Genomic DNA, 27,864 nt, shown 5'->3' with positions numbered 1-27,864 from the left:
CAAAATGAGGCTCTTCCTCATTGCCAGCCTTCACCGCGCACTTGACTCCTCCTGTGCCAAGCTACCAAGAACACTGACGCAAGGTCTTCTCCTTTATGAAGTGACAAGCGAGAAGCAAAGAGCGTATGTGTTATACAACATTCATGCTTTACACGTTTAGGAAACACATGGACTACACTGAATGAAAGTAATGTTCTCCTGACTTTCCAAAAGAGATATTACAATTCAAGTAGGGCATACATTTTCCTTTGAATAATTTGAGGGGAATGGACAATGCAGGGGACCCTACATTGTCTTTTCTAATCGGGCAAAGAGCACACTTCTAATGATACCCAAACTGCCCACTCCTAGTACCTCGGGCGCCAGGGCCTTCTCGCCGTCTGCCCGGGAGGCACCTGTGTTCGGCTGAAGAACCGATTCAACCAACGTGGCCAGCCAGCCCGTGCACACGCCCTTCCGCAGAGTCACCGCCGTGGTGTCAGACCCAAACTCCACGATGTTAAAAATGAAATGAAGCTTCCCTGGGTGAAACAGACTCGAGCTGCAAAGACACAGAGATAAGTTTGTAAACTCCGCCTCAGGACTCACACACACAGGCCAAGCTAGGCCTTTTTTACTGCATGAGGGTATTTCCTAATGGGCTCTAAACCTACCTTCTTCCTCTTCAGAAAACAGTTCTGCTGCTTACTTCAAAGCCCCCCCCACCCCGACCTAGTTTTGTGATGTCATTCAGGACAGTTTCTGGTTACCTGTTTGCCGCCAAGGCTGAATGAGATTTATACCAGCTTTCCTCCCTCCTCCCTACGTCCACCCAGGGAAGGTGGCCGGGCACACCAGTAAAGGCCACAGGTGGAGGACCTGCAGACTTGCTCAGTGGGGACACGGCTCTGGACCACGGGAGCCACACCCTACGAACTCCAGGAGGACACAGTCCAAGCCTGCTCTTCTTCACTCCGCATCACGCCTGCTACTGTCCTGCACAAATCTGCTAAGTTTTCAGTAAATGGATTTGTAGCTACTAAGCATTTGGAAGTCAGAGTTTCATTACATTTTAGGAGAAAGAAGCTAAGTATTATGTTAATAAACGTCAGTACCTTGCACATGAATATGGTCTGGGTTGGAGCTTAGGAAGATGTTCTAGAAAAAAATTAAAATAAGCAATTATTAATTCATTCCTACTGAAAATAAATTATATGTATATATGTAAATTATATGTAAAGATCTGAATTTGATTCCTATTTTCTTATTTAGAATTTCTAAATAACTTGTTTTAATTATATATCATATTTTAGAGCACACATAAATTCACTGTGTCTAAGTAAAATATCACTAAATACTTTTTTCCAATTCTTAAAGACCAGACATATCACATTTCCCCAATCTGAACTCAGTATTTCTACCTAAAAGCTGTTTTTTTTTTTTTTTTTTTTTTTTAAACATCAAAGGGCAGTAAGAGTAGGGTCCATGAACGGGCCTCAGAGTCAAGGAACCAATTACACTGTTTTCTGGGGTGTGTCCAGAGTTTCCAGATTTGAAAAAAGATCATGACCCAAAAAAGATTAAGGACTATGGAAAATACTTAGGCTTGAAATATTTTTCCTTCATAGTATTTATATAATAACAAAAAAACAGGAGTGTAATGGTGGACATTTTTCAATCAAGTTATCCAGAAACCTAGTGGTTTTAAGATACACAGGTACTCTTTTAAAAGAGATTAAGAAGTCAGTATTTGAATATCTGATTGTCCACTATCAAACCCTGATAATTTTTTGTGCTCCGTATGTTATATTTTTGATAGCTATTTAGCAAAAATTTAGAAAGACCTTTCTAAAATGTCTGACAGTTGTAATAGGATAAGGTTTAATAGAGGGCTCACCTCAATACTTTAGTTAGATTAAGTTTTCTTACAGAAATGAGAAAATAATTAAAACTTTTATGTCTCAATGCCTTTAATTTTTTTACATAACTATATAATAAATGATACATATAGGCTGAAAAAGGTAACAGAAAATCTATAAAAAGAATTGGAACAATTTTTCCATGATTAACAGCTTTACAAGACTTCTTGTAACTTCCCTAATGGGTGTTCTGGTTGTTATCCCAACACCTCTATTAGCTCAAAAGACTCAACTGAGGAGGGGTAAGAGTGTTCATTCGCACAGGAACGCAGGAAGGGCAGCCTCACCACTCTGAGGAGGAGGAAAGGGAATACTAAGAAATAAAAAGGGAAAGGGGCAGGGCCTGACTTGTAAAGCGGAGTGTCCGTAACCGTACTCGGCATCAAAAGGGACCTTGGGTAAAAAGTACATGTTTTCCTGTCACCAAACACAAATGCAAATTTTAAACATTTTACTATTTATCACCAAGGAAAACAGAGAGGAGACGACAAAATCACAAGCATAGGAAAGTAACAAGGGTTTTAAAATCCTATAAGATTCTTATAGTCACTGTCCCTAGTAAACGTCTCCAATTCCTGAGGCCAGTTCCTCAGGGAAGATCTTAAACTCTCTTCTGTTGGAGTATGAGGACCAGAAGACACAATCTGGGCAAAAAAACAGCATATGATCTTTTTACATCTGGATGTTTTGTCTCTCCCAAGGCTAATGCCCCGGGGCACCGTGAGTAAGGCCACTTGTTTGTACTGGTGGACCTGCCCAGGTGGGAACATTTCTGTACCCTGCACACAGAGCACACGCTTCACCAGACTCCATCAATTATCACTATCTTTGAAAAAGATCCTTTTCTTGGCAACCTCATTTTTAGATAAAATTTGGCTAAGAGAATTAAGGCTGGCTATATTAAGAGAGCAAATGACAGTGACAGTGGTAGGAAAGAAAAATTAAAAAATAAAAATTTAAGCTTGGAAGAGAGATTCTTCGACTTCAAGAAGGCAGTTCAGCTGTCAAGGCAGCGTGAAGAGCAGCTGTAAGACGCTTACTTACTGATCACAGTGATCGAGATGCACTCCCACAGGCCTGCAGAGAACTCAAAGGTGCTCTTACCATGGAGAGGCTGCCCCCCGGGGTTGGGGTGACTGTGACAGCATCCACTCACCAAGCAGGAGGCTGAGCGGAGGCTGGCAGGACGGAAAGGCCAGCAGGAGGTCTGAAAGGCAGGCACGGGAGTCTCTGACGAAGCGGTTGTAGTCGGCCGCCCCCTGCCTGCTGCACAGCTCCTGCAGCCGTCGCTTCTCCGCGCCGTCGCCAGTGTGGTCCACGAGGGCTCGCAAGAACGCCTGTGGCCGAGGAAGCCGACTTAAATCACCACGCGCTCTGTGGTTACAGCCGTTAGAATGCTGGCTGAGTACCCACCTGGGGATGTGCCCAGTTATCCAAGAAAAAGTGAGTGTGGTCACTAGGAGTGTGGTCAGGACAAGAGCATTTCATCTGTTATTCGTTTTAATGGCAGCCTGTTAGGCAAACCCCACTTTCATGTTCCATTTTTGGTCACCTTCCCTATATCTTAAACCAACCCAATCTCAAATTACATGGCAGGTATATGTGAGTAATCAGAAAGTCTCACAACTTAACGTTTTTATCTCGGGACACAGTACCTGTTCTCGCCTTAGCGGATGATTGCAACCCAGATTTCTACATTTATTTGGCCACTGTTACGACAGGCACTGGGCAGGTAAAGTATGGGGCAAAGAGGACACCTAACTTGCCCAAAAGGCTTCACAGGCGAGTGAGAGCAACAGAAGTCAAGAAGTAACCAGTGTGGGACAGGCTGCCTATCCACCAGGGCACAGGGACGTTCAGGGCTTCTGAGGCCAGAGGCTCCCAAGAAGGCAGGCTTGAGCCGAAGGCGGGCTGCTCGGAAGAAAGGAAGTGGCGGGCAACCAAAGAGATGGCAGAGCCACAGGAGGGCACGGGAGGCAGGCAAAAGCACGGCTCCTGGGGAGCACGTGCGCTTCAACACAAATGCAAGGAAATGCGGACACGGGCAGAGGCTGACAAACAGTGAGGGCCAGAACATCCAGACCCCTGCACAGGGACTCTGAGTCACCTCGGCTCCATCGTGGAAAGAGGAGGAGAAGAACATAAATAAAGCAAAACAAGAAAGTCCCAGATCCCTAGTTTCAAAGACTGAACCAAGTCCAAACTCTCGGGCAAAAGACCAAACTTGCTAATGACAACTTTTGGTTCTAATGCAATTCCAAGCACATCCATCATGGCACACATAAAACTCTCATTACTCACGGGAAGCAAAGAACTTCGGCAAGTCATCTGCATCAAAGCTATCTGAAACGCGAGTGGGCTCCACTACTTTTTATTCCATGGCTCCCACATCCCGGAGGGCTGGATGCCCTTAACAGGGAAAATGAGATCCATGTTCCTGTGAGGGTCACGGGTTTCCACTGGCCCAGCCAAGAATCCCTGCTTAAACTATCCAGATACCAACAAATTACATGGCTTCTTCAAAGTGCTGGACATAGAACAAGCACCTGGGAAACGTCGTGGCGTAAAGCCCCAGGTCTCTGCATGGATCTCTGGTAAGACAGGAGTTTACCAAGAACACTTCACACCACGCTTTCTCAAGTCAATAAAATTCCCTAAATTACAGGCTAAAACAGTAGCAATTGTCAATCCTTTACAATATTTTTCATTTTACAATTACAGAAACTTCATGGTACTAAAACAGGAAACACAGCACTGTGCAGAAAACAAACTGACAAACGTTACTAAAACTTAAGTTAGAAATATTTTTAACACAGTAATTTTACTCCAAGGAATTTATTTTTTAAAAAAGACTTCAGGGGGCTTCCCTGGTGGTCCAGTGGGTAAGACTCTGCCCTCCCAATGCAGGGGGCCCAGGGTTCGAACCCTGGTTGGGGAACTAAGAAGTCCGCATGCATGCCGCAACTAAGAATTCGCATGCTGCAACTAAGACCCGGCAGAGCCTAAATAAATAAATAAAAATAAATCTAAAAAAAAAGTTTAAAAAAAATTTTTTTAATAAAAATAAAAAAGACTTCAGGTACTTCCCTGGCGGTCCAGCGGTTAAGACTCCACGCCTCCAATGCAGGGGGCATGGGTTCGATCCCTGGTCAGGGAACTAAGATCCCACACACCACCCAGCGCAACCAAAAAATAAATAAATAAAAATAAATAAAAACATAAAAAAGACTTCAAACAAGTGTGCAAAGATGAATTAGAATGTTCACCTATGTAGGTTTTTTAAATAGTGGAAAACTGGAAACAACCAACTGTCCATTATCAAATCAACAATTGTTTTTTTCTTAAAAATTTTTTTAATTTATTTATTTAATTTATTTATTTTTGGCTGCACTGGGTCTTCGTTGCCACGTGCAGGCTTTCTCTAGCTGCAGCGAGCAGGGGTTACTCTTCGTTGTGGTGCGCGGGTTTCTCATTGCAGTGGCTTCTCCTTGTTGCAGACCATGGGCTATAGGTGCGAGGGCTTCAGCAGTTGTGGCACGTGGGGTCAGTAGTTGTGGCTTTTGGGCTCTAGAGCACAGGCTCAGTAGTTGTGGTGCATGGGCTTAGCTGCTCTGTGGCATGTGGGATTTTCCTGGACCAGGGATCGAACCCGTGTCCCCTGCATTGGCAGGCGGATTCTTAACCACTGCGCCACCAGGGAAGTCCTCAAATCAACAACTGTGTTGCACCCATAGCATCTTTGAAAAGTATCTTCAGTACCTTTCCATGCTGGCATATCCAAACTCATTTCCTCTTAAGTAAAAAAAGGCACGCTGCAGAACAGCACATATACTACATGACCTCATTTTTCCTTAGCAAAACAAAATCCAACTGTTAATTGCAGGGGTTTGATTATGAAGGACTTTTGCTTCCTGAGTTACTAACTTTTGTGTCCAGACTTTTTATAAGCATATTACTTTTGCAGTTAAGGAAAGATATATTTTTACATATGTACTTCACGAAATTTTCAGAAACGGAAGAGTTAAACTAAAACTGTGAAACTATTTAATTTAATCAAGGAGTTCTCATCACAGTGAATCGTAGATTTACTCAAATTGTATCTAGGACTAAGCCCCTCCATAAAGTAGTTCACTTCCCAAAGACGACAAATGCAGTAAACACAGTAATAAAATACAGAATAAACACTGCACTGCGGACAGGGTAGCCCAATAACAGTACTATTTATGCTCACTGGCAATACAAGTTTGGTAAAGCACAACTTGGAAAGTTTACCCATGAATATCCACTTGAGTAACATGGTTATAACAAAATCAGTAGTTCCCGGCATAACACTGACATCTAGTGGATCTTTCTGTCTCCAAATTCATCTAAACATCAATATAACCTACCAAAACCCTTCAATGTTCCCTGCAGAATTCTGACATAATAAATAAGTACAGGTTTTTACACAAAAGGGGTCTTCACAACATTAAACAGGTGGCAAGCAGTGGAAAAGCCCTACACGCCAAGCTTCCTGCCACCAATTAGAGAGAAAAAGTGTCCACGTACAGCTGGAAAACACATGCTACCTAGGGCCACTTTCATCACTAGTTACCGTGCTACATCAAGTTAATGTCTAGAAAAATAAGATTAAGAAAAAGCCCTACTTTAAAAACCTCATTTCGGTAGAAAACAAAAAATTTCAGTATAAGCACAACATAAAAATATTTGTCCATGACAATTACAAAAACACTGCACACCTTGGGAACTATTTTGAACACATGCTGTGAAGACCATATTTTCTAAGTCTTCAAAGGGCAAATACCAGATTTAATAAACCCTACAAAGAGGTGAGCATATTTTTAAATAGTCACCCAAAGAAGAAAGAAAAATACCTTCTTAGGAACCGCTCGTATTTCAAGGCACCAGGTAAGAAGGAACTGGAGAGAACACTTCTCAGGTATATGCTGGGGCAAGGCTGCTCCTTTTCAGGCAGACGGGAAAGAGTCAATGACACAGAAAATAGAGAAGACAATGTTTTCCATCCCTAAAAACACTAATAGCTGTAATATTTTACATTATAGTGCTATCAAAGTACTTGTGGCAATATGACTTGTGGCAATGTTTATTCAGTTAAAAAATTTCCTCAAAAGGAATACAGAAGAAAAAACCTACTTTACAAAAACAATGGTTATAAATTCAACAGCATTATTGTACCAGCCATACCTACCAAATCTAAGTACACCAAACAAAAGAAAGGGAAATTATCCAAAACCACTGAAGAAAAGAAAGGAACAAAAAGCCAAAAGATGGCAGTGGTCCAATAACACTGCCTATCATCCTCAAAAAGAATTTCAGAACTGACTGAATTCCAGTTCAAGATTCTAAGCAAATAACTAAAAAATAACTTCCTTTAATTATGGAGCAAGCAATTATTTTCATATATTAAATAAGCAAAAACAAATATGCTATGAGAAACAAACATTAAAAAGAAAAATTTTTTTTTTTTTTTTTTGTCCGTGCCATGTGGCTTGCAGGATGTTCCCCGGACCAAGGATTAAACTTCAGCCCCGGCAGTGAAAGCCTGGAGTCCTAACAACTAGGCCACCAGGGAACTCCCAACAAAAGACTTTTAAAAAAGATTCACATAATACAGTTTTTTTTTGCATGACAATATGCTAACCTAGAAACAAAATAATGCTGATTGCAAAAAACAGCCTAACAAATCAGCCCTAGTCAACTAACCAATCTGCTTCTCCAAAACCAGTTACATTCATTTTTTTAAGCGTTCCCCAGTTTGCTGCAAGCTTGCTGATTTCCAGAGTTTGGAAAAAGCTGATTCTTCAACTTCACTTTTAATGTCTGTAAGCATCCAATAAGCATAAACTCTATTACCATCTCATTCAGTGTAACTGACTCATTCAGGGTACTTGACGTGAAAGTTAAAAACCTCCAAGACCAGCAAGTGGCTGTGTTCCGCCTGCTGATCCATGGCCGACCCCCGGGCATCTGTGCAGACTTGCCCTGGTCACCTCCAATCCCTTGGCCCAATGACATCCTGGGAAATAAAAGATCAGGGCTGTACCTTTCTTCTTCGTGTCGGCCTTAATGTTCAAGATGACACAATGTTCTCTCCTGTCTGTGAGCTGCAGTCTTTGGAGTAGATGCTGTACCTCTGAGTCACTGTTGGGACAGATCACGTTAAAGGCATCTCCAGGCTGGTAGGAAAAATCTGTTTTCTAGAGAAGAACCAAAATGAAATACAAAAAATTCCACATGAGTTAAAAGAGTTTTAGTTGTGGGGTAACAGAGTTTTAAATATATGACCACTTGAATAAATGAATTAGTTTATTGCAACTAGAATTATTTTGTTTCTGACAAATAAGCCCAAGTAACCAAACAAACATACTTTTATTAGGGGTTATTTTTTAAAGAAAGTCTGTAGTTATCCAATGTTTTGCTTTACACTGAGTATTCATAGACTAGAAATTAAGACCCTCTGCCTCTTCTAAAAATCAAGGTGCTCTGGTAAGTAGTGTTTTAATAATCCACGTAAAAGTCCTCTCATGAAAACACACACACACACACATTAGGAACAAAAGAAACTACTTAAGGCCGTCTGCACTGGTTTTCAATTTCCTTTCTTTACTCCTTTTCTCTGGGGAGGAACAGGGGTCGGGGAGAGCAATTTCTTTTCCCTTAATGACACACGACGTCAAACTGCCTGGCTCGGTACTGGTCGTGCACAAACCCGGGCTCCAGGTGGAGCCACCGCCCACAGCAGGTTTACTTAGAGCAGTGCAGGGTGTGGAACGCTCTGGAGAGAGGCTTCTGGCCACACATGCTCACACCTCTAGCCTGGGAGGGACACAGGCTGTCCCTACCAGGCGGCCAAACCTCGCCTCTTTATGACGAAAGTACAGAACAAGAGTGAAATGGTTTGGTGTACATACGATATTTAGCAACATGGATTAAAATGTTCAAAAGGAAGATGGAACTACTTAATACTCCGTAAGCAAAACCATCTAGTTCTGACGCCTGTCACATTTCTTTCTTTCTATGAGAAACTCAATTAAACCCACATCGACGGCCTTGGTGCACCCTCTTCTGAGAGCCCAGCCCATGGAACCTCGCAGGGCCCTCGTCAAGGGTTGAGCTACGTGGCTGTGAGGACGTACAACCACAGTTTCTTAACCTGAGGCCAATGAGGCAGCAGCTGGGGAAGCCTCATGGATGGGGTTCAGAGAGGGAGCACATCAACGCCCGAAAACTGTGTGCAAAGTGTTTATATATAATCATTCTTCTGGAGAGGGGGTCCATGATTTCTTCCAGATCCTCAAAGGAACAAGGACCACCACTTTGAGAAGTGAATGTCACACGACTGTCTAGTCTGGCTCTACTTCCAACTAGCCGCTGACCTCAGGTAAACAGCTTCCTTTCCAGGGGCTCTTACACGGAAATACTGCTCTGATTCCATTATTCTTTCGTGGCTTAATGAGTAAGGCAGCAACACTATGCTCTCAAGTAGAATCACCTCCAGTCACTCATTTTAGGCCCTCCTTGAAGTGAAAAGAAAAGGTATGAGGCAGAGAGAAAAAATGATGGGTCAAGAATAAAAAGGCCGCTGTCTAGCCACAGACCTCACTCTTCCTGAATGTGTAGATGAGGACACAGCACAAGTCTCTGCACTTGCTGGCAACATCCCTGCGCTCAGAAACACATTCTGTAACTTACTGAAATGTCCAATTCTATCAGAAGAGTGGTTTTTATGGCATCATTCGTAGTCAGTTGAACTGCCTTTGAAATTGGAACGTGAAAAATTGGATCCACTGAGGTCACAGGTGCTTGGCTTTCCTCCTTGAGAAACAAATGTGATAAAATATTACTAAATGCAGTTTTCAATTATACTTACCACTGCTTCACTTAGTGACAAGGTGAGAGCTACAGGATCTTTTAAAATGCCCTGCTATTCAAGTATTCTTCCCTAAGGTAAATGGCTACAGACATACACCTCTCAGTCTTTCAGAAAAGAAGCTCATCTACACCTTAAACTTGCCTATTAGACTTTAGAATTTCTGAGATATACGGAAAATATCAGATACTACCATTTTTCATGTAAAGGTCTAACAGTCTTCCTAATGAACTATGCAAAAAGAAATAGCACGTGGCATGTGGACAAAGGTTTAGCTAAGGTGCTCTTTTCCATCTCTATCCATAAAAAGGACTAGACATGTTCACTTTCACTTGAACATTTACAATTTTGCCCCAAGACCATGACATCATTCCTGCTTGCTGGTACAAGACAGTGCAAATAAATGTAGAACATCTGGACACTCAGCAAAACATCACACTAGTCCACAGTATCAACACCATTATGCTAATCAGATGATGCTGGAGTCTTCTGTGCCTTATGGAGATTGAGGGCCTGTGGTGTAAGTACAATTTTTAGGATTCCAATGTTTGGTGCGTGTCAGGACATCCCCCCCAAGTAAAGGATACACTATCTCATCTTGCACTTCACTTCACCTAGAGAGATGCATTACACCTGGCAGGCCTCTCTTCAGGCTCTGGGATACTGAGATACTGCTCCAACCCAAACACCAGGTGACACAAAAGTGGCCAGCTTTGAGGGGGGCCCAGAGCAGGAAGAAGCTCTGCAGCAGGACCCCGTGACACGCTCATCGGAAGCTGTGTTGCTTGTACTACACAGTCCAGGAGATCCCACGGTGTTAGAGGCAGAAGGGATGGGGAGACGACACTGTGTGGCCTGAGTGGGTCCAGCTGAAGGCTTTCTTATGGCTGCACTGAAGCTCAGCTTCCCACTCAGCCAATCCTGCTTCTACCCTCCCCTCTCCCACCCACCCTGCCCCCAAGGTGATGATCCCAAGAGGATGCCCTAAAAAAGGAAACTTTTTTCCCCAACCCCTTATCCTCTAGGTATATCCTTTGAACAGATTTACACAAGTTTCCCTTAAATAGTTGAGATTTTTAAAAATCCTTTACCACATTACCAACAACTCAAGCCTATTTAATGATACCTACCATAAAAGAAACTCTCAGCAGATTCTCAGTGAAGTGCCTTGTCAAATCAGTCAGCTCTCACAGCCTCTGCCACATGCACCCGGCCTTGCAGCGAGCACACGGGGGCTGGCTCTCCACAAGTCCATGCACCCTGCTCCCACCAGCCCGGCATGTTTACTAGAGCCACCCATGCCTGTTCCCAGCCCTGACTACCATGTACTTATTGTGATTTACCCCACTTAATAAATAATGAAGTATAAGTGCAAAGGCAATAACCCACGGCTGGTCATATAAAACCATACCTGTTTATCTGAATGCATTAGAACAACACTACTAAAGGTGGGGTTTATGTGAGAAAGCCCCTGTGGGACTCGAATCAGCCACTCTAAAACAGAGGGCTTGGCTCTGCATTACAAGATTGGCTGCACTGGAAATTTATTCTAAGCATGCTGGAAGAAACTTCAGGGTACCATACACTGGCAATCATGGGGTAATATTAGCTATTATTCAACTCGATGCTCAAAAATTTACAGACCACTTTAAAGTCATTTATTTATTGATAGGAAAAATACTCCAGGCAAAGAGAAAAAGACTTAATATAGACAAAAATATATGTGTCAGATATTATCAAGAAAAAGAAAAACCCACAAAGTCAAGTAACCCAGAATACCAAAAACCCATACTGGAAAAAGATTTTCCTATAAATGAGTCCTCTGAGTTTGGCTGCTGAGATAACTTCCTGACTGCCCACAACAACTTGCCCTCATCTGGCCAACACATAAAGTGAGAAACCAAAAAGTTAATTCTCCAAAATAATGGAGAAACTGAGCTGTTAACCATTTCCTTCTTCAAAGAAAGGGAATGTAACAACACAAGCAGGTGTGCAATGCGTGGAGGCAGCACCTCTCCAGTGACTACTCAGTTCCGCCACTGCAGTGCAGAAGCAGCCACAGGCACTGCGTGAATGGAGAGGCATGGCTGGGTTCCAATAAAACTTTATTTACAAAAGAGAGGAGGGAGACCACACTCTCCCTGCACGCCACAGTCTGCTGGACTCCATTATAATGTAATTTAAAAAACACCACCACCACCACCACCCACGGCACATAAAGTAAAACTGCTTACCTGGCCAAAGGACTCCTCCAGATGCACCTGTAAATATTCTGGTGGTAAAGCAGGAATATTCAGAGAGGCCTGTGAAAGCGGGGGTATTGAACGGGCAAGCGAGGGCTCAAAGTCTAAAACCAATGTATTCGATTGACCTCTGTCCACTGCATTTTGCTCTAAAACTTCAGCATCCTTTCGTCTGGAATCATCTAATCTCAGAAGTCCGACCTGTGATTCAATGTGTAGTAATTCCGGTGTCACGGGGTCTGTCGTCCGGGAGGCATTAGATGCCATTGTGAGAGTTCCATTCATCCCCTCTTTTCCTTTACTCAACAGAAAATGCTTCGCCAGGGCGGCCCAGAGTCCATTAATCCATGGCTCAACCACAAGTTCTAAACTGGATTGTTGTAATAAAAAAGGAAAAAAGAAACAAATGCCTCAGTTCTCCATTTAAATACATAGCAATTGGATAATGGCAGAATCTGTCCATTTGACAGAACGCTGTGCAACTGTCAAAAACACTAAATATGGAGGCTATTCAGAATACAAAAAATACTTATGAATGATTAAGCTAAAAAGCAGAACATTAATGTGTTCATTAGCGCTGCGCTGTACAAAATTCAGAGAGCAAAAATGAAGATAATTTAGTAAAAGGTAATAGGAGTGTGATTCCTCTTAACTTCCTAAAATAGAGCTGGTAATTTAAGAAGCTGTCATTTTATACAGGCATGCTAAATTCTGATGAGGCTAACAGTACTTACCCAAAATCCAAGTCTACTCTAATATCACAAATGATAATTACATCAATCGAATGCACCTTTTGTTTTTTTTTTTTGCCTAGCCGATTTACTGATCTTTGTTTCCCACAGATTAAAATATTACCAAGAAACCACTCCAGATTAATGCTCTTTTGACTAATAGTTCAAACCTTCGATCAGTTCTGAGCAATTATTCCGGTAAAATTTCCAGGCAGGCTGACCACAGGGGAAAAAAGCAATCATCCTTTAGGAGAGCTGAATTAATCATAAATACAGGGGACTTCCCTGGTGGTGCAGTGGTTAACACTCCAGTCTACATTCTTAACCCCTTCAATGTGGTGGTACTTTAAGCCAAGATGTCTCCTTGAAAATATTTTAATTTTAGAAAAGAGTACTTAGGTTGACAACTTAAGAGATGCAGGCTACTGAAATATACATACAAGAATTTTAATGCTCGATCCAATAAATGAACAGGGAAACCGAAAGCCTTTGAAGTAAAATATGAACTGAGCAATAGGACTAATGGATTTATAAGGGTTTAGCAATTAAATAGCTCATACAGGACAATAAACATTTAATGCCAACCAACTTCGGCGTTGGGGGGAAGCCCAATACAAAGGGACAAAACTAAAAGATAACGTGCAAGGAAATGTGGTAGAGCTTTGTCACCAGACAGGACATATGCCCTGGGGAGATGGAACAAACCCACAGTATCACAGCTGCAGAAAACGACGGATGTAGTGGACTCAAAAGCTGAGTTATGGGGAAATAGAAGTGTCTCCAACACGCCCGGGCAAGGTGATATACGTAGAAAAGCACGACCTTTGCTGAACTTGTCATGATGCATAAACACAGATCTAGTGGGTGAGATTTACTTAGTACATAGGCCTAGTAGAAAAAGAATCAAATGAGTGTGTGTGTGCTGTTATCTGGTTAAAGCAGTTCAAGGATAAACGACAGCATAAGTTATAGCACAGTACCTGTGAGGTTTCAGAATTAAGACATTAGGAACATTTGAAAGGTGGCACATAGAGTGAAATGCTGAATTGTAAAAACAAGAAAAAATAATGAAATAGAAATTATATTTCCGGTTGGCATGGTGGCAAATGGCCAATAGGAGGGAGAACACCAAGGAGCCAGTGTGCCAGGAAGGCCTCTGACCCGCATCCTCCAACCGTAACTCGTGGCCTGCTGGGCACCTTCCACATGGGAGGTCCCGAGTCCAGTCGCTCCCGTGGGCACACGCTACCCAAGTGCCTAAAGAAAATGCTGACTTTTTGCAAACACCTACACATTTTTAAGACTAGGTAACTGTACTGGGGCACCTCTCCTAGTTTCTTCCATTAACAGATACTGAGATGGATAAGGCACATAAAAAAAAATCAGCAACATAGATAAGTGAAACTCTGGATGGTCTTCTTTGGTGCTAGAATTAAAAACAGCTAACAAAACTAAAATAAGACTTTCAAGATCGAAGTTTAGTGCTAAATCAAAAGTGAACCCCTTTTATAAACTCACTAACTTTCATCATGTACAAACAAGGTTTACTGGAAATGACAGAAAATACGTTGCTCTTACCCTACACAGTCATCCGCGTGGCCAGTGTCATAGAAACGCTGGGCACCAAGCTCTTGAAATCGTTTATCAATTATCTTCCCCCCATTACAGAAGTACGTGTATTCTGAATCACCCAGACCTAAAGAGACCAAATAGGTTATTAGTATGCAATAAGGTTTAAATTTAATCACATACAGAAGAGAGAAACAAAACATTTAAAACAATACCATTCCATGCTGTTGTTGATGGAACAAGAAATAATGTATAGCTTCACGTTTTCTTATTTTTTCCTTGAGAAATACTAAGTATACAAATAGAAACAAATAAATTCTTTGGACCACTATTAACAGATATAGATCTCACATTTTTGTTTCCATGAATCTGTGTAAAAATATGGCAATCTGTAAACAAGGATTAAAAACATGTAATATCTGTATTTGAAGACTTTTCCAATCTACTGAAGGGTCTGCAAACTATAGCCTGTGAGCCAATTACCACCCACTGTCTTTGTAAATAAAGTTTTATTGGAACACAGCCAAGTCTACTGGTTCACACCTTGTTATGGCAGGTTCAAGCGACAACAACAGAGATAAGTAGATGGTATAGAGACCAGTGGCCTGCAAAGCCTAAAATATTTACTATCTTGTCCTTTACCGTTTACTGACTCCTAATCTAGAACATGAAGAGGTTACATCTGAAACACAACCAACCATTTATTTGCTCTGTTTCTGTGTTGGATAAATTAAGAATTGCTTCTATGTTTCCTGGTAAGAAATGGACTAATATTTCATACCTAGTTGAAAATTTAAAATTAAAAGCTTAAATTTTTTAGTTGTTTAATTGTCTTCCTGGATTTTTCCTACAAGAATGAGGTAAGCAATTGGTGGGTCCATATATGGGCCTGAGACTGACTAAAACGGTTGGATAAGCTTCAGTGTTGCCTTTTAAATAATTTTTGGAGGAATTTTTAAAGCAATATGTACAGGTCCACTCTTGAAAATAAAGAAACTGGAAAAAAACAAATTAAAAAGATGTGAACACTCTAAAATGCTCTCTTGAATACATTACACGACAGATCTTGGCCAGGGTCACAACCTCAAAGCTCTAACCAATTATTTATCATAGCACATTCCATCCTTCCTAGGTACCTTCCCCAAACTAGTTCTCAAAGGTGAATACAGATCACAAGCCAGGCAAATGGACCCTGAATTCCCTCTCTCGTGTCCTATCTTGCTGAGCTGGTCCTCTGATCCTTTAATATTTTAAACCTGTACTTCACAGAGCCCTAGGCCAGTGCTTCTTAAGCTGGGATACATATTAGAGTCCCCTGGGAGCTTTAAAAAATACTGATACCAGGACCCTACCTCAGAACAATTAAGTCAGAATCACTGGAGGGGGGCTCAAAATAATGGAGTTGGAAGGAAAACTCCCCCAGCGGATCCCAGTGCATGGCCAGGCTTGAGAACCACATCCTAGGGGAATGGGTCTTCCCCTAGGGAAACTATCACGTCCACCTGAGAGCTTTAAAACAACAACAACAACGCCAAAAAGCACCAGCATGCCAGGTCGCTCCTTCAGGGATTCTGTTCTGGCAGGTTTAGGGTGGGGCCTGGCCACTAACATCGTGAAAATATTTCCTGGTTGAATCTGGTGTGTGCCTGGGGTTAAGGTGCTACTCAGGGGCTCTGCAGAGGAGCTGCTGTGGGGTGAAGACTGGGGAAACAGCACCTTATTTACATTCAAATATTATACATACATAAAGTATTTATACAAAAACCCAAAAAGGACAAAACCCAGGCAATTACACACCATGGCTTTGAAAGATACGTTTAGATACTAGAGTTAAATCCAGCAGCAACAGTACAGTAAGTGCACAAAATACAGTCCACACCTAGTAATCCATACCACAGGTGAGCAAAGAAGTCACCCGGCAGTGTCTTGTCCTGTATGGCTTTAACAAACTTGCGGGCTGTGTCTGGCAGGTCTCCGTCGCCCGTGGTAGAAACCACCACCACAAGAGGCGCTGTTTCAGTTTTCAGATCATACTATAAAATAAGGGTGTCATGTCAGAGGTCTATTACTATATGTATTTTTGACTTAACACATCAGCAAAGCAATCAGGTTAATTTTCCGTCTTGTTGTCTGTATCGCATAACGGCAGAGAGGTACACAGAGCATTTTAAAGTTGGCAAAGAAAGTGTTACTCCTCAGAAATCAGGAAACCTGGCTGTCAGGAAGGGCCCGACTCCCTCAGGGTTCCAGAGAGCCGAGAATATCATCAGTGGTAAACTGAGATCATCAGTGTTTCCGAGTCTTACAAACCAAGTTTCCTTATTCTAATTCTCAACTAAATCTAAGTATTTCCAATAAAGCACTTGCCTGTCTCTATTCGTATCGACTCCATGAGCTCTGCTCCTCAAGAATATCATCTAACTCGGCACAAAGGAATTCATCACTTTATTTTTCATGCTGATATAACAGGTAAAGACTTGAGCTAACATTTTACTGTGCTTATAGGACACAGCACAACTCTATGCAGTTTAAAGTCACTTTAGTTTGAAAAAGACTACCATGATCTAGGAAGCAGAGAGCTATCAACTGGAGAAATCACTCAGCTGGGAAGAGCAAACAACATGACTACGGTGGCAGCAAAAAAATTCACTACTCACCTAACTTTCAAATAGCTGCTGACCCCACTGGGGTCACTGATGAGGGGGCCAAACCAGGGCTGGTTATATGATGCTGATGACTTTGCAGTAACAGATACAGACTGTACTCCACCCTGTGGCAGCAGCAATGTGAATTCACTTTGAAGGTGCTGTAGAATCACGGAGCCTGCGATTGCTGGTGTCCCCCAGGACCCTCCCCGCTGGGTGACTGACTCCATCGGGGCCACCCTAGTCCTGCTGCATCAAGGAACTTGATGGTTTCCCTGCTATGCACTGAGTTTATAATTCACCTCTGCTGCTGACAGGCTAGTCTTTACAACTAGAGATGCGGGAAAGACCAGAGGAGGTTGTGAACTTGAGAGTGCGCTGCAGGGGTGGGTTTTCAAGCACAGAGCTGAATCCGAGGGCTCAGTGGCTGGCACATCACTGTGTGGTACTAGGGAGGAGCCCCTGCTCGTTGCTAGGGCCTGAACTGTACGAAACTATAATCTGAGGGTCTCAACCAAACCAGTTAGTCTGGGCACAGATCTGTTACGATCTCATGTATCCTAAGGTAGGAACTTCTGCAGAGATTGAACGTGATAAAAACAAGCAGTCCCAAGTCTTCTGCAGATCCTTACACCTCCACTTTAACTTCTATTTCACCGAAGAATTCAATGGTTCTTCACTTGGAGGAACTCTGGCATGAATTTCAGGGAAGTTACAAATGGGGCAGCAGGATTCGTGAGGTGGGAAGCGCCCATGTTCCAGTGAGCACGCACAACTCATTTGTTCCCAGGCGCCCCGTGAGAAAAACAAGGCGAGTACTACTATTCCCATGTACAGTTGAGAGTAGTTATTCGTCTTAGTTTTTAAGACTATGTAGTTTAATTCAAAACACACACACACACACACGTAGAAAAAAACTGGCAGGAATCTTGCAACACAGTTGATAAAATAAATTTCTAAGTGTTAAAAAAAAAAAAGGATCATGGTGGCATTCAGCGTCCCACTTCGTTGTTTAACGTCGCTTCCCAACCAGAATACTTCAAAGTATGAAACCCCGTAAAAACCATGACTTACCTTATGAGACTCACTAATACAGTGAAGATCTGCAGAAAAACCATATGCAACTGCTTTTTCACTTATTTCTTCGGCTATGGCCTTTGCCTGTCCTCTCTGTGTAGCATAGAGTAACAAAAACCTCATCACTTCAAAGCATCTGCTACAGCTGTGACAGTTACACTGACAAATAGAAAAGGGAAAAAGGGATTTCCTTTTTAATGAAGTAGTAATCAACCTGCAGGTATGAATTCTCTTAATTTAAAATAACTGCAACAATATCCACAGATAATACGAAATATACTCCTAAGTTTGTTTGTTAGCATTAATTCTAAAGGTTGAAGAGAGAGAATTCATTAAACCAAGGAGGATACAAGGTACGAAGCTCGAATTCCGCGGCACACAAATCACACTCTGGGGCCAGACTACTGGGGCTTGAATCCAGCCACGATGAATCACTCACAAGAGCAGAACTTTAGGCCAGCTTCTCAACTGGCCGGTGGCTCAGCTCCCGCACCTTCAGAGCGGGGACGATGACCATAGTCACCCGACGAAAACAACGGGTGATGGAAACGGCACCGCTTATTATCATAGCTAAGGACCCGGAGCACTTCCCAGGAGCCACGCACGATCCTAGGAGCTTCAGAGAATGAGCCCCTCAGCCCCACAACGACCTCGTAGAGCCTCTACTGCACCCCGCATTTCTCGGCGGCGGCTCGCCGGCACCCGCAGGGCAAGGTCCGGCGGAGAAACAGCGGAGCATGAGCCTGCGTCCGGCCGGGTCCCCGCTCCCAACATTCCTGACCCTCCGGCGCCCCGTCCGGACGCCCTCGCCTGACCCTGCGCCCGAATGTGCCCTTGACCCCGTCTAGAAAAGTGCCGACGGAGGAAGGGCCCACAGGGACCTGCGGGACTGGCTCCGCTGTGCAAACGCCGCGGCGCCGCCGGGGACCCGCTCCCAGAGGCAGCGGGGAGGCCTCAAGGCCGAGTCCCCGGCATAGCCCGCCCTCCGCGCGCGCCGCCCGCAACCCCGAGGGGCCGGGGTCCTGACCGACCCGCAAGCGCCCAGCCCGGCTGGGGGAGGGACGCGGAAGCCGGTGCCCTCGCCGACCCCGAGCCGGCCACCCTCAGTCCCGTGCTGGGCGGGTGCCCACATCTGGAAACTGCCGCGCCCGTGCCCTCACCTGCGGGGGTCCGGCGGGGACGCTGGGCAGAGCGCAGGTACCACGACCCCCTGCTCCCGCGCCTGCGCACACAGTCGGCGCCCGAGACCAATAGGAAGCTCGGGAAAGGAGCTGGGCCAATCACGGCGCGCCGAACGTGGGGCGGCTCCTCTCCAGGCGCAGGCGCCGAAGCGCTGGGCCCCAGTGCGGCGTGCGCGTACGGGGCTCCAAGAGGCTGCTGTGCGTTCAGAGTTTGCTGGGTCCCCCAGGGAGCCGAGTCAGGTAGGTGTCCACGCCGGGTTTGGGCTCGGTTTTTCCGGCCCGGCGTGCGTGGCCCGCGGCTTCGCTAAGGCGCCCGCGCTCCCTGGCTCGCCCCGCTCTTCGGGCGCCGCTCCCGGCGGTTTAGGGGGGCTCCCGGCCCGTGGGGTCCTTTCCCTCCAGGGAGGACGCGGTCCCCGGGGTCCCCCGTCCTTCCCGTCCCGCGCACTCGTGTTCCCAGGTTCCACAGCGGGGGTGTTCAGGTGTGGGCGCGCCACCCACCTTACCCCGTCGTTGACCAGCGTCTTTTTTTATTCTACTGACATTTCTTTCTTCCCATCTGCCAAGCTAGACCTTCTTGTTCCTCAGTCCTGGAACAAGATCCTAACTGAGGGGAAACCAACACCTCAAGGCCCTTTAAGCGCTTTTTTCACCCTTGCTTTGACCCATCCGAATTAATGGCCACTTTACCCGTTGCCTCTTTTGGGGAAGTTGAACGAAACGCAATTCCTCCCATCAACCAACACATAGGAGGCGTACTTAGGATCCAGACTACCTGAGTTGAAGCCTAGCTCTGCCCCTTAATAGCTGTGTAAACTGGACCACGTGACATCTTTGTACTTCAGTTCCCTCGTTTCTAAAATGACATCGAAGTATTTAATTCGTTGTGTTGTTGGGAGAATTAAGTACAGCATTGCCTGGCAAATGAGAGCGATTATTATGAGATCCAGCCGCTGTTCTAAGCTCTAGGGTGCAGAGACGCTGCTCTTCTGGTACTTCTGTTTGAGTGGGAAATGTTGAGTGGGAATCATTCGTTTTGGGGTACTCATCCTTAGTTCCATAAGCATTGATGTTGAATAAACTGTGTTCTAGTATATTTGACCATGTTATTTTTATTCTTTTAACATAGTTATAAATCAAGAGGAGTTGAGAGTCTGGTGGCATGGCTTTAATTACCTTGCGGAGGAACCTTTGTCATTTATCTGATTTTCGGATACATGGAACTCTGGCTGGTCTGAAAACTCAACGTGTAAATTGTGTTCACAAGACAGTCAAGGAGCATCTGTGTCCATGGTTCTGGTCACTGCAACTTGAGCCTGTTAGGGTCAGGTTCCATCATGCCCATTCTAAAAAGTTCCATTCAGAAAACGGAAATGACCTTCATCCAGTTGGCGAGCCAGTGTTCTCTCAAGCACACGCTTGGGACAGGTCTGAACACAGTGTTAAAAATGTGGATGAACAGATATTTTACAGGAGACTGAACAGCTTCACTTCATCGGAACAGGTCTTACATTATATAAGCACACTGCAGACTTTGCCTGATACTATGGCAGCAGGAGCCTTACATCGGATTTGTGAAATGGAAAAAAAAGATGATGATCAAAGGTTGCCAAAAGAAATACTGGAGAATAGCGCCTTTCAAGCTTTGTGTAATCAGTTTGCACAGGACCCCTCAAATCTGTCAAACACGGGTTTGGTGACTGCTTTGCAAGCCCTGACCCTATATGTGGGTCCCCAAAGTCGCCTGCTGCTAAGCCTCCTGGCAGAGTGCCAGCATCGTCTCGCAATGGGTAGCCTGGACATTCACAGTCTTTGTATCCTGGGGGAATGTCTGATTAAACTGCAAGGTCCAGGTTGTTCGACACTAGACCTGATTATATATCAACTGCAAGGTGAAAATTTGGAAGAATTTACCCCCGAGGATATTGTGACCCTTTACAGAATACTGCAGGCATGTCCTGAAAAAGTTGACCAACACCAGACGTTTTTACATAAGATAAATAACTTTTCTCTGTCAGTAGTTCCCAACCTGAGTCCTAAGTTGCTGAGCCAAATGCTCACCGCCCTGGTGGTCCTTGATCAAACTCAGGCACTTACGCTGGTTATAAAATTGGGTAAATATGTTGTGAGGCATATCCCCCATTTCACTAATGAAGAGCTCAAAGAAGTCTTAGAGGCATTCATCTACTTTGGGTACAATGACAGATTTTTTACAGAAGCCCTAGAGCAACATGTCGCTTCCCTCTGTCTCACTCTGGATCCCGAGGTTGTCAGCAAAGTCATGGAGTATTGCAGTAGAAAGCTGATTTTTTCAAAACCCATCCTCAATGCAGTGGCAGAAACTTTTGTTTGTCAGTCAGAAAAATTTTCACCTAATCAAACTGCTGAGTTAATTGAACCATTTGGAAAACTCAATTATTTGCCACCAAATGCCTCTGCTTTATTTAGGAAGCTAGAAAACATACTGTTAACTCGTTTCAATTATTTTCCACCCAAAACACTATTGAAACTTCTCCATTCATGTTCACTTATTGAATGCCATCCAGTCAACTTTATGGCCAAAATATTCAGCCCGTATTTTCTTCAGCAGCTGCAAGGTGAGTTGGTTATTACTTCTGAAAGTCGAAAACTTAGCGTTTGAACTTGTGATGTTTTCAAGTCACATATGTACCTTTTTTATTGAGCAGTGCTTTCTTTGCCTTTATTTTTTCTTCCATAACGATCTAACGAAGAAATCTGAAGCTGCAGATGCTAATATAAACACAGAATTAAAGAATGCTAGAACATTGCATGGAGAGAGAAAACAGTTTCGGGTAAACAGACTCTGCTGCCCTAGCTGAGAAACTGAGTCTTCTTGCAGGGATCTGGTGATGGCTGTGGCAGTGTCACAATTACATGTTAGCGTCTTTGATGAGAACAACTGTATCACTCCTTTTTTTTTGAGAAGATGTTCATCTTAATTCAAAGCCACCCAAATATGCCGGAATCTAGATCTCCATAGGTAAAGGAAATTCCTACAAATTCTACTAACATACATTTGTCACTTTTAATTATATTCTCTAGTTAGGATCATGCGTTCTTGGAAGCCAAAATGAGATTTCATTGAGATGGGAGGCAAGAAGGTATAATTAATTCTAACAAGTTCTTTTCCTAGTGTCATTTAAAAGTACCTTACTGGAGTGAATTAATTAATGTGCATTCTGGATATTCTTTTCTCTTATTACACACACCAAAGTTCAAGCTTAACTATGACTGGGATGCTTTTTATTTCAGGTGAAGAGTCCTATTTGGACAGACTGAGCCTAGCACAACTGACCCAGCTTTTCTTAACCGCGATTCTAGAATGCCCGTTCTATAAGGTAAAAGGATGAGCTGCATTGCTTTATTTCCCTACAGGGATGGTATTCTCTTGCCTCCTCCTTCCTCTCCAACACCTCCCCCGCTCCCGAATCTTTTAAGTTCCTTCTCTTTTGAGCTGTCTCAGTAACCTCATTAGAAAGCAGAATTTTCATTTACTTGGAGTAGTTGCCACCAGATAGCCTTTTCTCTAATAAATTGACCCTATTCCTGTGTTCTTGTCCTTGAAAGACCCACTTCCTATGGTGTAAGATTCTTAGAAGGTTTTATCAAGTATGGCAGGCTTATGAGTCTTAGTGCTCTTAGACTTTCTCTAGGGATTTTAAAGGGTTTTAGCATTCCCCATGGCTGTTGGATATAGAGGTGTGAATTTATGCACTGAACAGATCCTGAACCATTACTGAGTATGTTCTTAAACCAAGCAGAAGTTTCACTCTGACGTGATAGAATTCAGTTTACATGGAGTTCGAGCTTTGTATAAAGCTTTCTAAGGATTCATTCTCCTAACTTAATCAGGCACGTTGTTTAGGATCAGAAATGGTACCTCCAGCTTGCTCATTCCTGCCTGTTCTCCGTACTTGACCGAACCATGTTTATGAGTAGCTCATAAACACCATCTAGTTTCTCTCTTTTCATGGAATGGGACTATTCAAACTACAATTTGCTTTTATTCCCAGTATATCATGGACATTCTTCGGGGGTAACAGGTAAAGATCAAATGTATACCTTTAAAGAATGGTCTGATATTTCACGGTATTTATTCTACTGTCCCACCATTGATGGATTTTCAGGCTTTTTCAAACGCTTGTCTTGATCAGCCATGCTGTCATAAACATACTTACATATCCTGTCATACTGGAACCTTTTTGTTGTTTGAATCTAAAGACTAGATTCCTGAATGTGGGATTACTGGATTAATTTTCAATAGACTGACATTTTCTTTATCCCGTATAGTTGTAGATGCCATATGTCACCAGCAGTGAATGAAGGTGACCATGTGTCCCCATTTGTGTTGCGGTGTGTTCTTAGTCCCTTTAATTTTGTCATTTGACTCAGTGAAATGTCAAGTCACATGCTTCAGTTGCACTTTAACGAGCGATAATGAAGTTGAGCATATTTTCACGTTTACTGGTCACTTACATTTGCTACGAATTGCCTTGTTACACCTTAATTTCTGTTTGTATAGGGTTGTTTGTCTTTCTCTTTTGTATTTGTTTTTTGTCCTAGAACACATTGTAAAACATATTAACTGTTAAGTACATTGTACACATTTCTTCCTGGTTTGTGGTTTAAAATTTTTTTAGTTTTAATTTAATATTGTTTATGATGCCTTTTTGCTATACAGAAATTTTTAAGTTTTCTGTAGTCAAATTATTCATTTTTTATGGCTGCTGCGTATTGTTTTATGACTCCTAAGGTAATATAAATATTTTACTAAATTTAAAAAATATTGTTTTCCATACTATATTTAGATCTTTAATCTACTTGAAATAGATTATAGTCTGTAATGTGGGGCAGAACTCTTAGTCCTCTTCCAGATGGATAACCAACTGCTAACACCATTATTACATAGCTGTCCTTTTCTTTCTAAATTGAAATGTCAGCTTTATCCCAATTTCCACTATTAAAAACTTCAGCTGTGTTTCCTCAAGGCCCTTAAAGCAATTCTGAGAGTTCCAAAGATGTTTCTTGAGCTTTCTTTCCTTCTTTCTTTCTTTCTATCTGTCTATCTTTCTTTCAGTGACCATTGGCTACATTTAAACACATTTAAAAGATATTTTGGACTATTGGGCTTGAACTATAACAAGAATATTTGGCGTTGTCATTTTGAGAAAGTTATTTGTCCTAAGTCCTGGAGAAGCATCATGCCTATAAAGTAATATTGGATCAGACTTTTATACTCAGGCAACCTTCATTTTATTCTCTGATTTTGTATCTTATTTTTCTTTCTCATGTTTGCACATACATTTCTAGGGTCCAAAACTTCTTCCTAAATATCAAGTGAAATCATTTCTTACTCCATGCTCTTCCCTGGAGACCCCCATGGATTTTCAGCTATATAAATCTGTGATGATTGGACTGATTGACCTTTTAGGAGCAAGACTGTATTTTGCTTCAAAAGTGTTAACACCCTATTGTTACACGATAGGTAAGTAGCAGGGAGTTTTGTTGTTGTTAACTAAACCTCAGTGTGCTGTCCTCTGATGGAACACGTGGGGCTTAGTAGCCACCAAAGGTCTGGAAGCAAAATGAAGTTGGCCCTTCCCTGAAGGCAAATTGGAACAGGGGTGGACGGTAGGGCTGAAGAGTCAGGACTCCATGTTAGCCACATAGTAGCTGAATGCCTTTGGGCATCCTTTCGGGGCATTCATTTGCTTGTTCTCATCTGCAAGATGAGAGTAAGAGGAGTAGTAACCTCAAAGACTTGTTTAAGGACAAAATTAGATAACTCAGACTAATACCTGGGAGACAGTAAGTGCTCAGTAATTGTTAGCTGCTCTCATCCTCCTGGCCAGTGCTGTCCAATGTAATAGCCACACATACCAGTAGCTACTTAAATTTAAATTAATTCCAATTTTGAAAATTCACAGTTCAGGTCCCCAGTTGCACTAGCTGCACTTGAAGTGCTCAGTAGCAGGTATAAGCGTCTGCATCATCGCAGACAGCGCTGACTACAAAGTCCTTCTCCTTTCAAATTGATGAGTAAAGGACAGTGAGCTCAGTGTTTCTAGGCTTCAGGTGGTCACATCTCACTCCCCTCCTTTATGGGCTCCTTTGACAAGGAAGGAAGGGGGAGCCTGCCGGCGCCCAGGGCCCACGAGTTGGGCTGCCGGCTGCTTCACCTTCCCTGGGCACTGGAGCTCCAGGGATGCAAGGTGCCAGTTGCGCAGGTGTCTGACTTTACTCAAAGGATTTTCTTCACTATTCCCACCAGTTGTTATAAGGAGAGTAAAAGTGTGTGTGATTCACATCATGCCCCAGATACCTTGAGGGCCCCCTCCTTGTTTTAGTGCAGTGAAGGCCCTCTTAGTTTAAAGCTGACTTGGTTGGGCAAAGCTCTGATTAAATTAAAATTCTCACCATTGTCTGGTGTGGTCATTACTTTGCAGCCTTCTGCCCAGTTGATAAATGCAGTATGGAAGAAATCAAAACAACAAGGAGAAAAAGAAGCTAGTGTTTGTGAGGGTATCACACGAAGAATTTTTCCTTTCTTCTCTTACCAGATGTTGAAATTAAATTAGATGAAGATGGATTTGTATTACCATTTACAGCTGATGAAGATATACATAAAAGGTAAAGAAAACTGTTGTGGTTTATATGTTATAAGACTTGTTGAGGTTAATACACAGGGATTGTTTTCTTAAGAAAGTGAAAAAAGTAGACATGCTTCTGAAAATTAAAACACTATGGCATACCAGTTTTGGAAATTCCATGTAATATCTTGTGAACCTTAATTTAATTAAGTTGAGTGCTTTTTCAACAGATTAATGGATAACAGTCATGATTCATTTGAAAATAGTATTGGCACGAAGGAATAGCCAAATCCCAAATAAACTCTGGCAGCTAAAACCATATAAATACTTCGGATTGTTTTAAAAATTAAGTTTCCCTCTCCTCTTTGGTTTTTTAGGGTAGCACTGTGCATTGATGGTCCAAAAAGATTTTGTTTGAATAGCAAACACTTACTGGGAAAGGAAGCTACTAAACAAAGACATCTGTACTTACTTGGTTATCAAGTTGTCCAGGTATGGTTTTGCCTTTTTTTTTTTTCCTAAAAGCCATTTCTAGTTCAGATTTGCTTTTTCCAGGATACTAAGTAGTATGCCAGCCCAGTGGACCAAGCCTCTTAAGTCTGGTTTAAATGCCAGCTTTGTTCATTAGGCTTAAGTCTCTTGATTTGTAATTTGAAATCACGAATTTCAAATTTTCTCTTTTCCAAAAGTGAGACATACCTAAATTCTGTATGAGCTGTGCTTTACTTTGCTTTTAGAATTACTAAATTATTGGAATATCTGTTTTAATTTCCCTTTGATTTAATGACGAGAGTGTACAAGATGACCCATTAAAAGCAGGATCTTCATTGGTTTTTAATGTTTAAGACTCTTATTTGTATTTACATCGTAGATCACTTAGCAAGGTCTTAGGTGATGAGTCGCGATGAATGTCCACGGAGCTTTCCATTCTCTAAGCTGTCTACCAATCTCCTCTCTGCTTTCCTGTCTGGTTACTTTTTTCCTTTCCGTCTTGTACATACCCAGATTAATTTTCCTGAAGTGAATCGTGCCAGTGTGTGCCTAGAAACCTTCATTGTTTCTTTACTGCTTATGGGATAAAGACTACATCTACATCTCAACATTCTAGACCCTTCGAGGTCTGCCCGCAGCCAGGCCCTCTGCTCCCAGCTCAGTGGTCTCTTCTGTCTGGCCTTTCTCCCTTGCCGATGCGAGTCAGGTGGTCCCCACCTCTCTGAGTGTCTAAATTCTGGCTGTTCATCAACTCCCAGCTCAGGTTGACCTTTCACCCCAATCTGAAGTGTCGACTCCCTCTCAGCACTAGAGCACCAATTTGTTTTGCATGTTCTGCTTAGTATTACTGCCTACTTTTTGTATATTTTAAGTTAGCACCTAACTTGTAAGTTCCTTGAGGGAAGGGATTATGTCTGATTCTTATTTAGACATTCTACCTGTTGTTGAGCCTCTGCTACCTGGCAGCACCGTCACAGGCACCGCTGGGATCTCTGCCTGCTGGGAGCCTACATGCTGCTGTGGGGAGGGTGTGGTAGGCGGAAAGGGTAACCAAACCCAAGGTAATTTCAGATTATGAAGGATGAGGATGTATTTATTTTCCTCTCTTTACAGATTCCCTATTACGAGATTGAGATGCTAAAATCAAGACTTGAATTAGTGGAATATTTACAAAGAAAACTATTTTCTCAAAACTCTGGTGGTCACTGGTAACAAGAATGAATACTGACTTCAGAACTCAAATAGTGAAAGAACTTGCAAATTAGCCGTTTATTTATGTACTTTGGTGATCTGAAAGGGGTCTCTAGTTTCCTTATACTATGTGTATGCTTATCAGTAGCAAATTTAAAATTAATTTTAACCTTCATTTAATACTGGTATCAGATACTTTTATACATCAAACAGAATTGATCAAGTACAATAAAGGAATGTAATGAGTAAGTGTCATAATTTTAAGTCTTGTGTGTTGTGACAGTTATTGCTAACTGAAAATATATTCTTGAGAGACCTTTGTTTCTTCTTCTAACAAA

The 27,864-nt window shown here is 42.7% G+C and overlaps 2 protein-coding genes across 5 annotated transcripts in view; one reads left to right on the top strand and one right to left on the bottom strand.

Moving 5' to 3' along the window:
* Positions 1-19,294, bottom strand: part of MTRR (5-methyltetrahydrofolate-homocysteine methyltransferase reductase) — a 28,159-nt gene extending 8,865 nt beyond the window's left edge. The window contains exons 1-11 of the mRNA XM_033852693.2: positions 19,215-19,294; positions 18,052-18,213; positions 16,212-16,365; positions 14,342-14,459; positions 12,024-12,402; positions 9,612-9,734; positions 7,963-8,116; positions 6,773-6,861; positions 3,055-3,235; positions 1,095-1,137; positions 355-541 (exon numbers count right to left, since the gene is read on the bottom strand). Coding sequence (XP_033708584.2) covers positions 355-541; positions 1,095-1,137; positions 3,055-3,235; positions 6,773-6,861; positions 7,963-8,116; positions 9,612-9,734; positions 12,024-12,402; positions 14,342-14,459; positions 16,212-16,365; positions 18,052-18,177 — 1,554 coding nt within the window. The 5' untranslated portion in view covers positions 18,178-18,213; positions 19,215-19,294. The remainder of the gene's footprint in view (positions 1-354; positions 542-1,094; positions 1,138-3,054; positions 3,236-6,772; positions 6,862-7,962; positions 8,117-9,611; positions 9,735-12,023; positions 12,403-14,341; positions 14,460-16,211; positions 16,366-18,051; positions 18,214-19,214) is intronic.
* Positions 19,295-19,359: 65 nt separating this feature from the next.
* Positions 19,360-27,790, top strand: FASTKD3 (FAST kinase domains 3). 4 transcript variants are annotated; one of them, XM_004324993.4, is made up of 7 exons: positions 19,360-19,475; positions 20,362-21,829; positions 22,506-22,591; positions 24,564-24,738; positions 25,814-25,883; positions 26,221-26,335; positions 27,449-27,790. In XM_004324993.4, the coding sequence occupies exons 2-7, from the start codon at positions 20,395-20,397 to the stop codon at positions 27,545-27,547; spliced, it is 1,980 nt and encodes a 659-aa protein (XP_004325041.3). In that variant the 5' UTR covers positions 19,360-19,475; positions 20,362-20,394; the 3' UTR covers positions 27,548-27,790. The 4 variants fall into 4 exon arrangements, 2 of the variants coding, with proteins under 2 accessions (XP_004325041.3, XP_019806688.2); XR_002179634.3 differs by lacking the exon at positions 26,221-26,335 and having other exon boundaries at positions 25,700-25,883; positions 27,449-27,518; XR_004525738.2 differs by lacking the exon at positions 27,449-27,790 and having other exon boundaries at positions 25,700-25,883; positions 26,221-26,299.
* Positions 27,791-27,864: the final 74 nt, after the last annotated feature.

The sequence above is a fragment of the Tursiops truncatus genome, chromosome 3, assembly GCF_011762595.2.
Source record: "Tursiops truncatus isolate mTurTru1 chromosome 3, mTurTru1.mat.Y, whole genome shotgun sequence".
In the NCBI taxonomy this organism is placed as follows: domain Eukaryota; kingdom Metazoa; phylum Chordata; class Mammalia; order Artiodactyla; family Delphinidae; genus Tursiops; species Tursiops truncatus.
This window is presented reverse-complemented; position numbering and strand designations above follow the sequence as displayed.

What these genes read in the sequence shown, in the direction of transcription:
- FASTKD3 (XM_004324993.4), top strand. Translation starts at nt 20,395, where the DNA reads ATGGCTTTAATTACCTTGCGGAGGAACCTTTGTCATTTATCTGATTTT. An exon ending in TTTTCTTCAGCAGCTGCAAG is followed by an intron (nt 21,830 to 22,505) that starts GTGAGTTGGTTA and finishes TTTTTATTTCAG; the next exon opens with GTGAAGAGTCCTATTTGGAC. An exon ending in TTGGTTATCAAGTTGTCCAG is followed by an intron (nt 26,336 to 27,448) that starts GTATGGTTTTGC and finishes CTCTCTTTACAG; the next exon opens with ATTCCCTATTACGAGATTGA.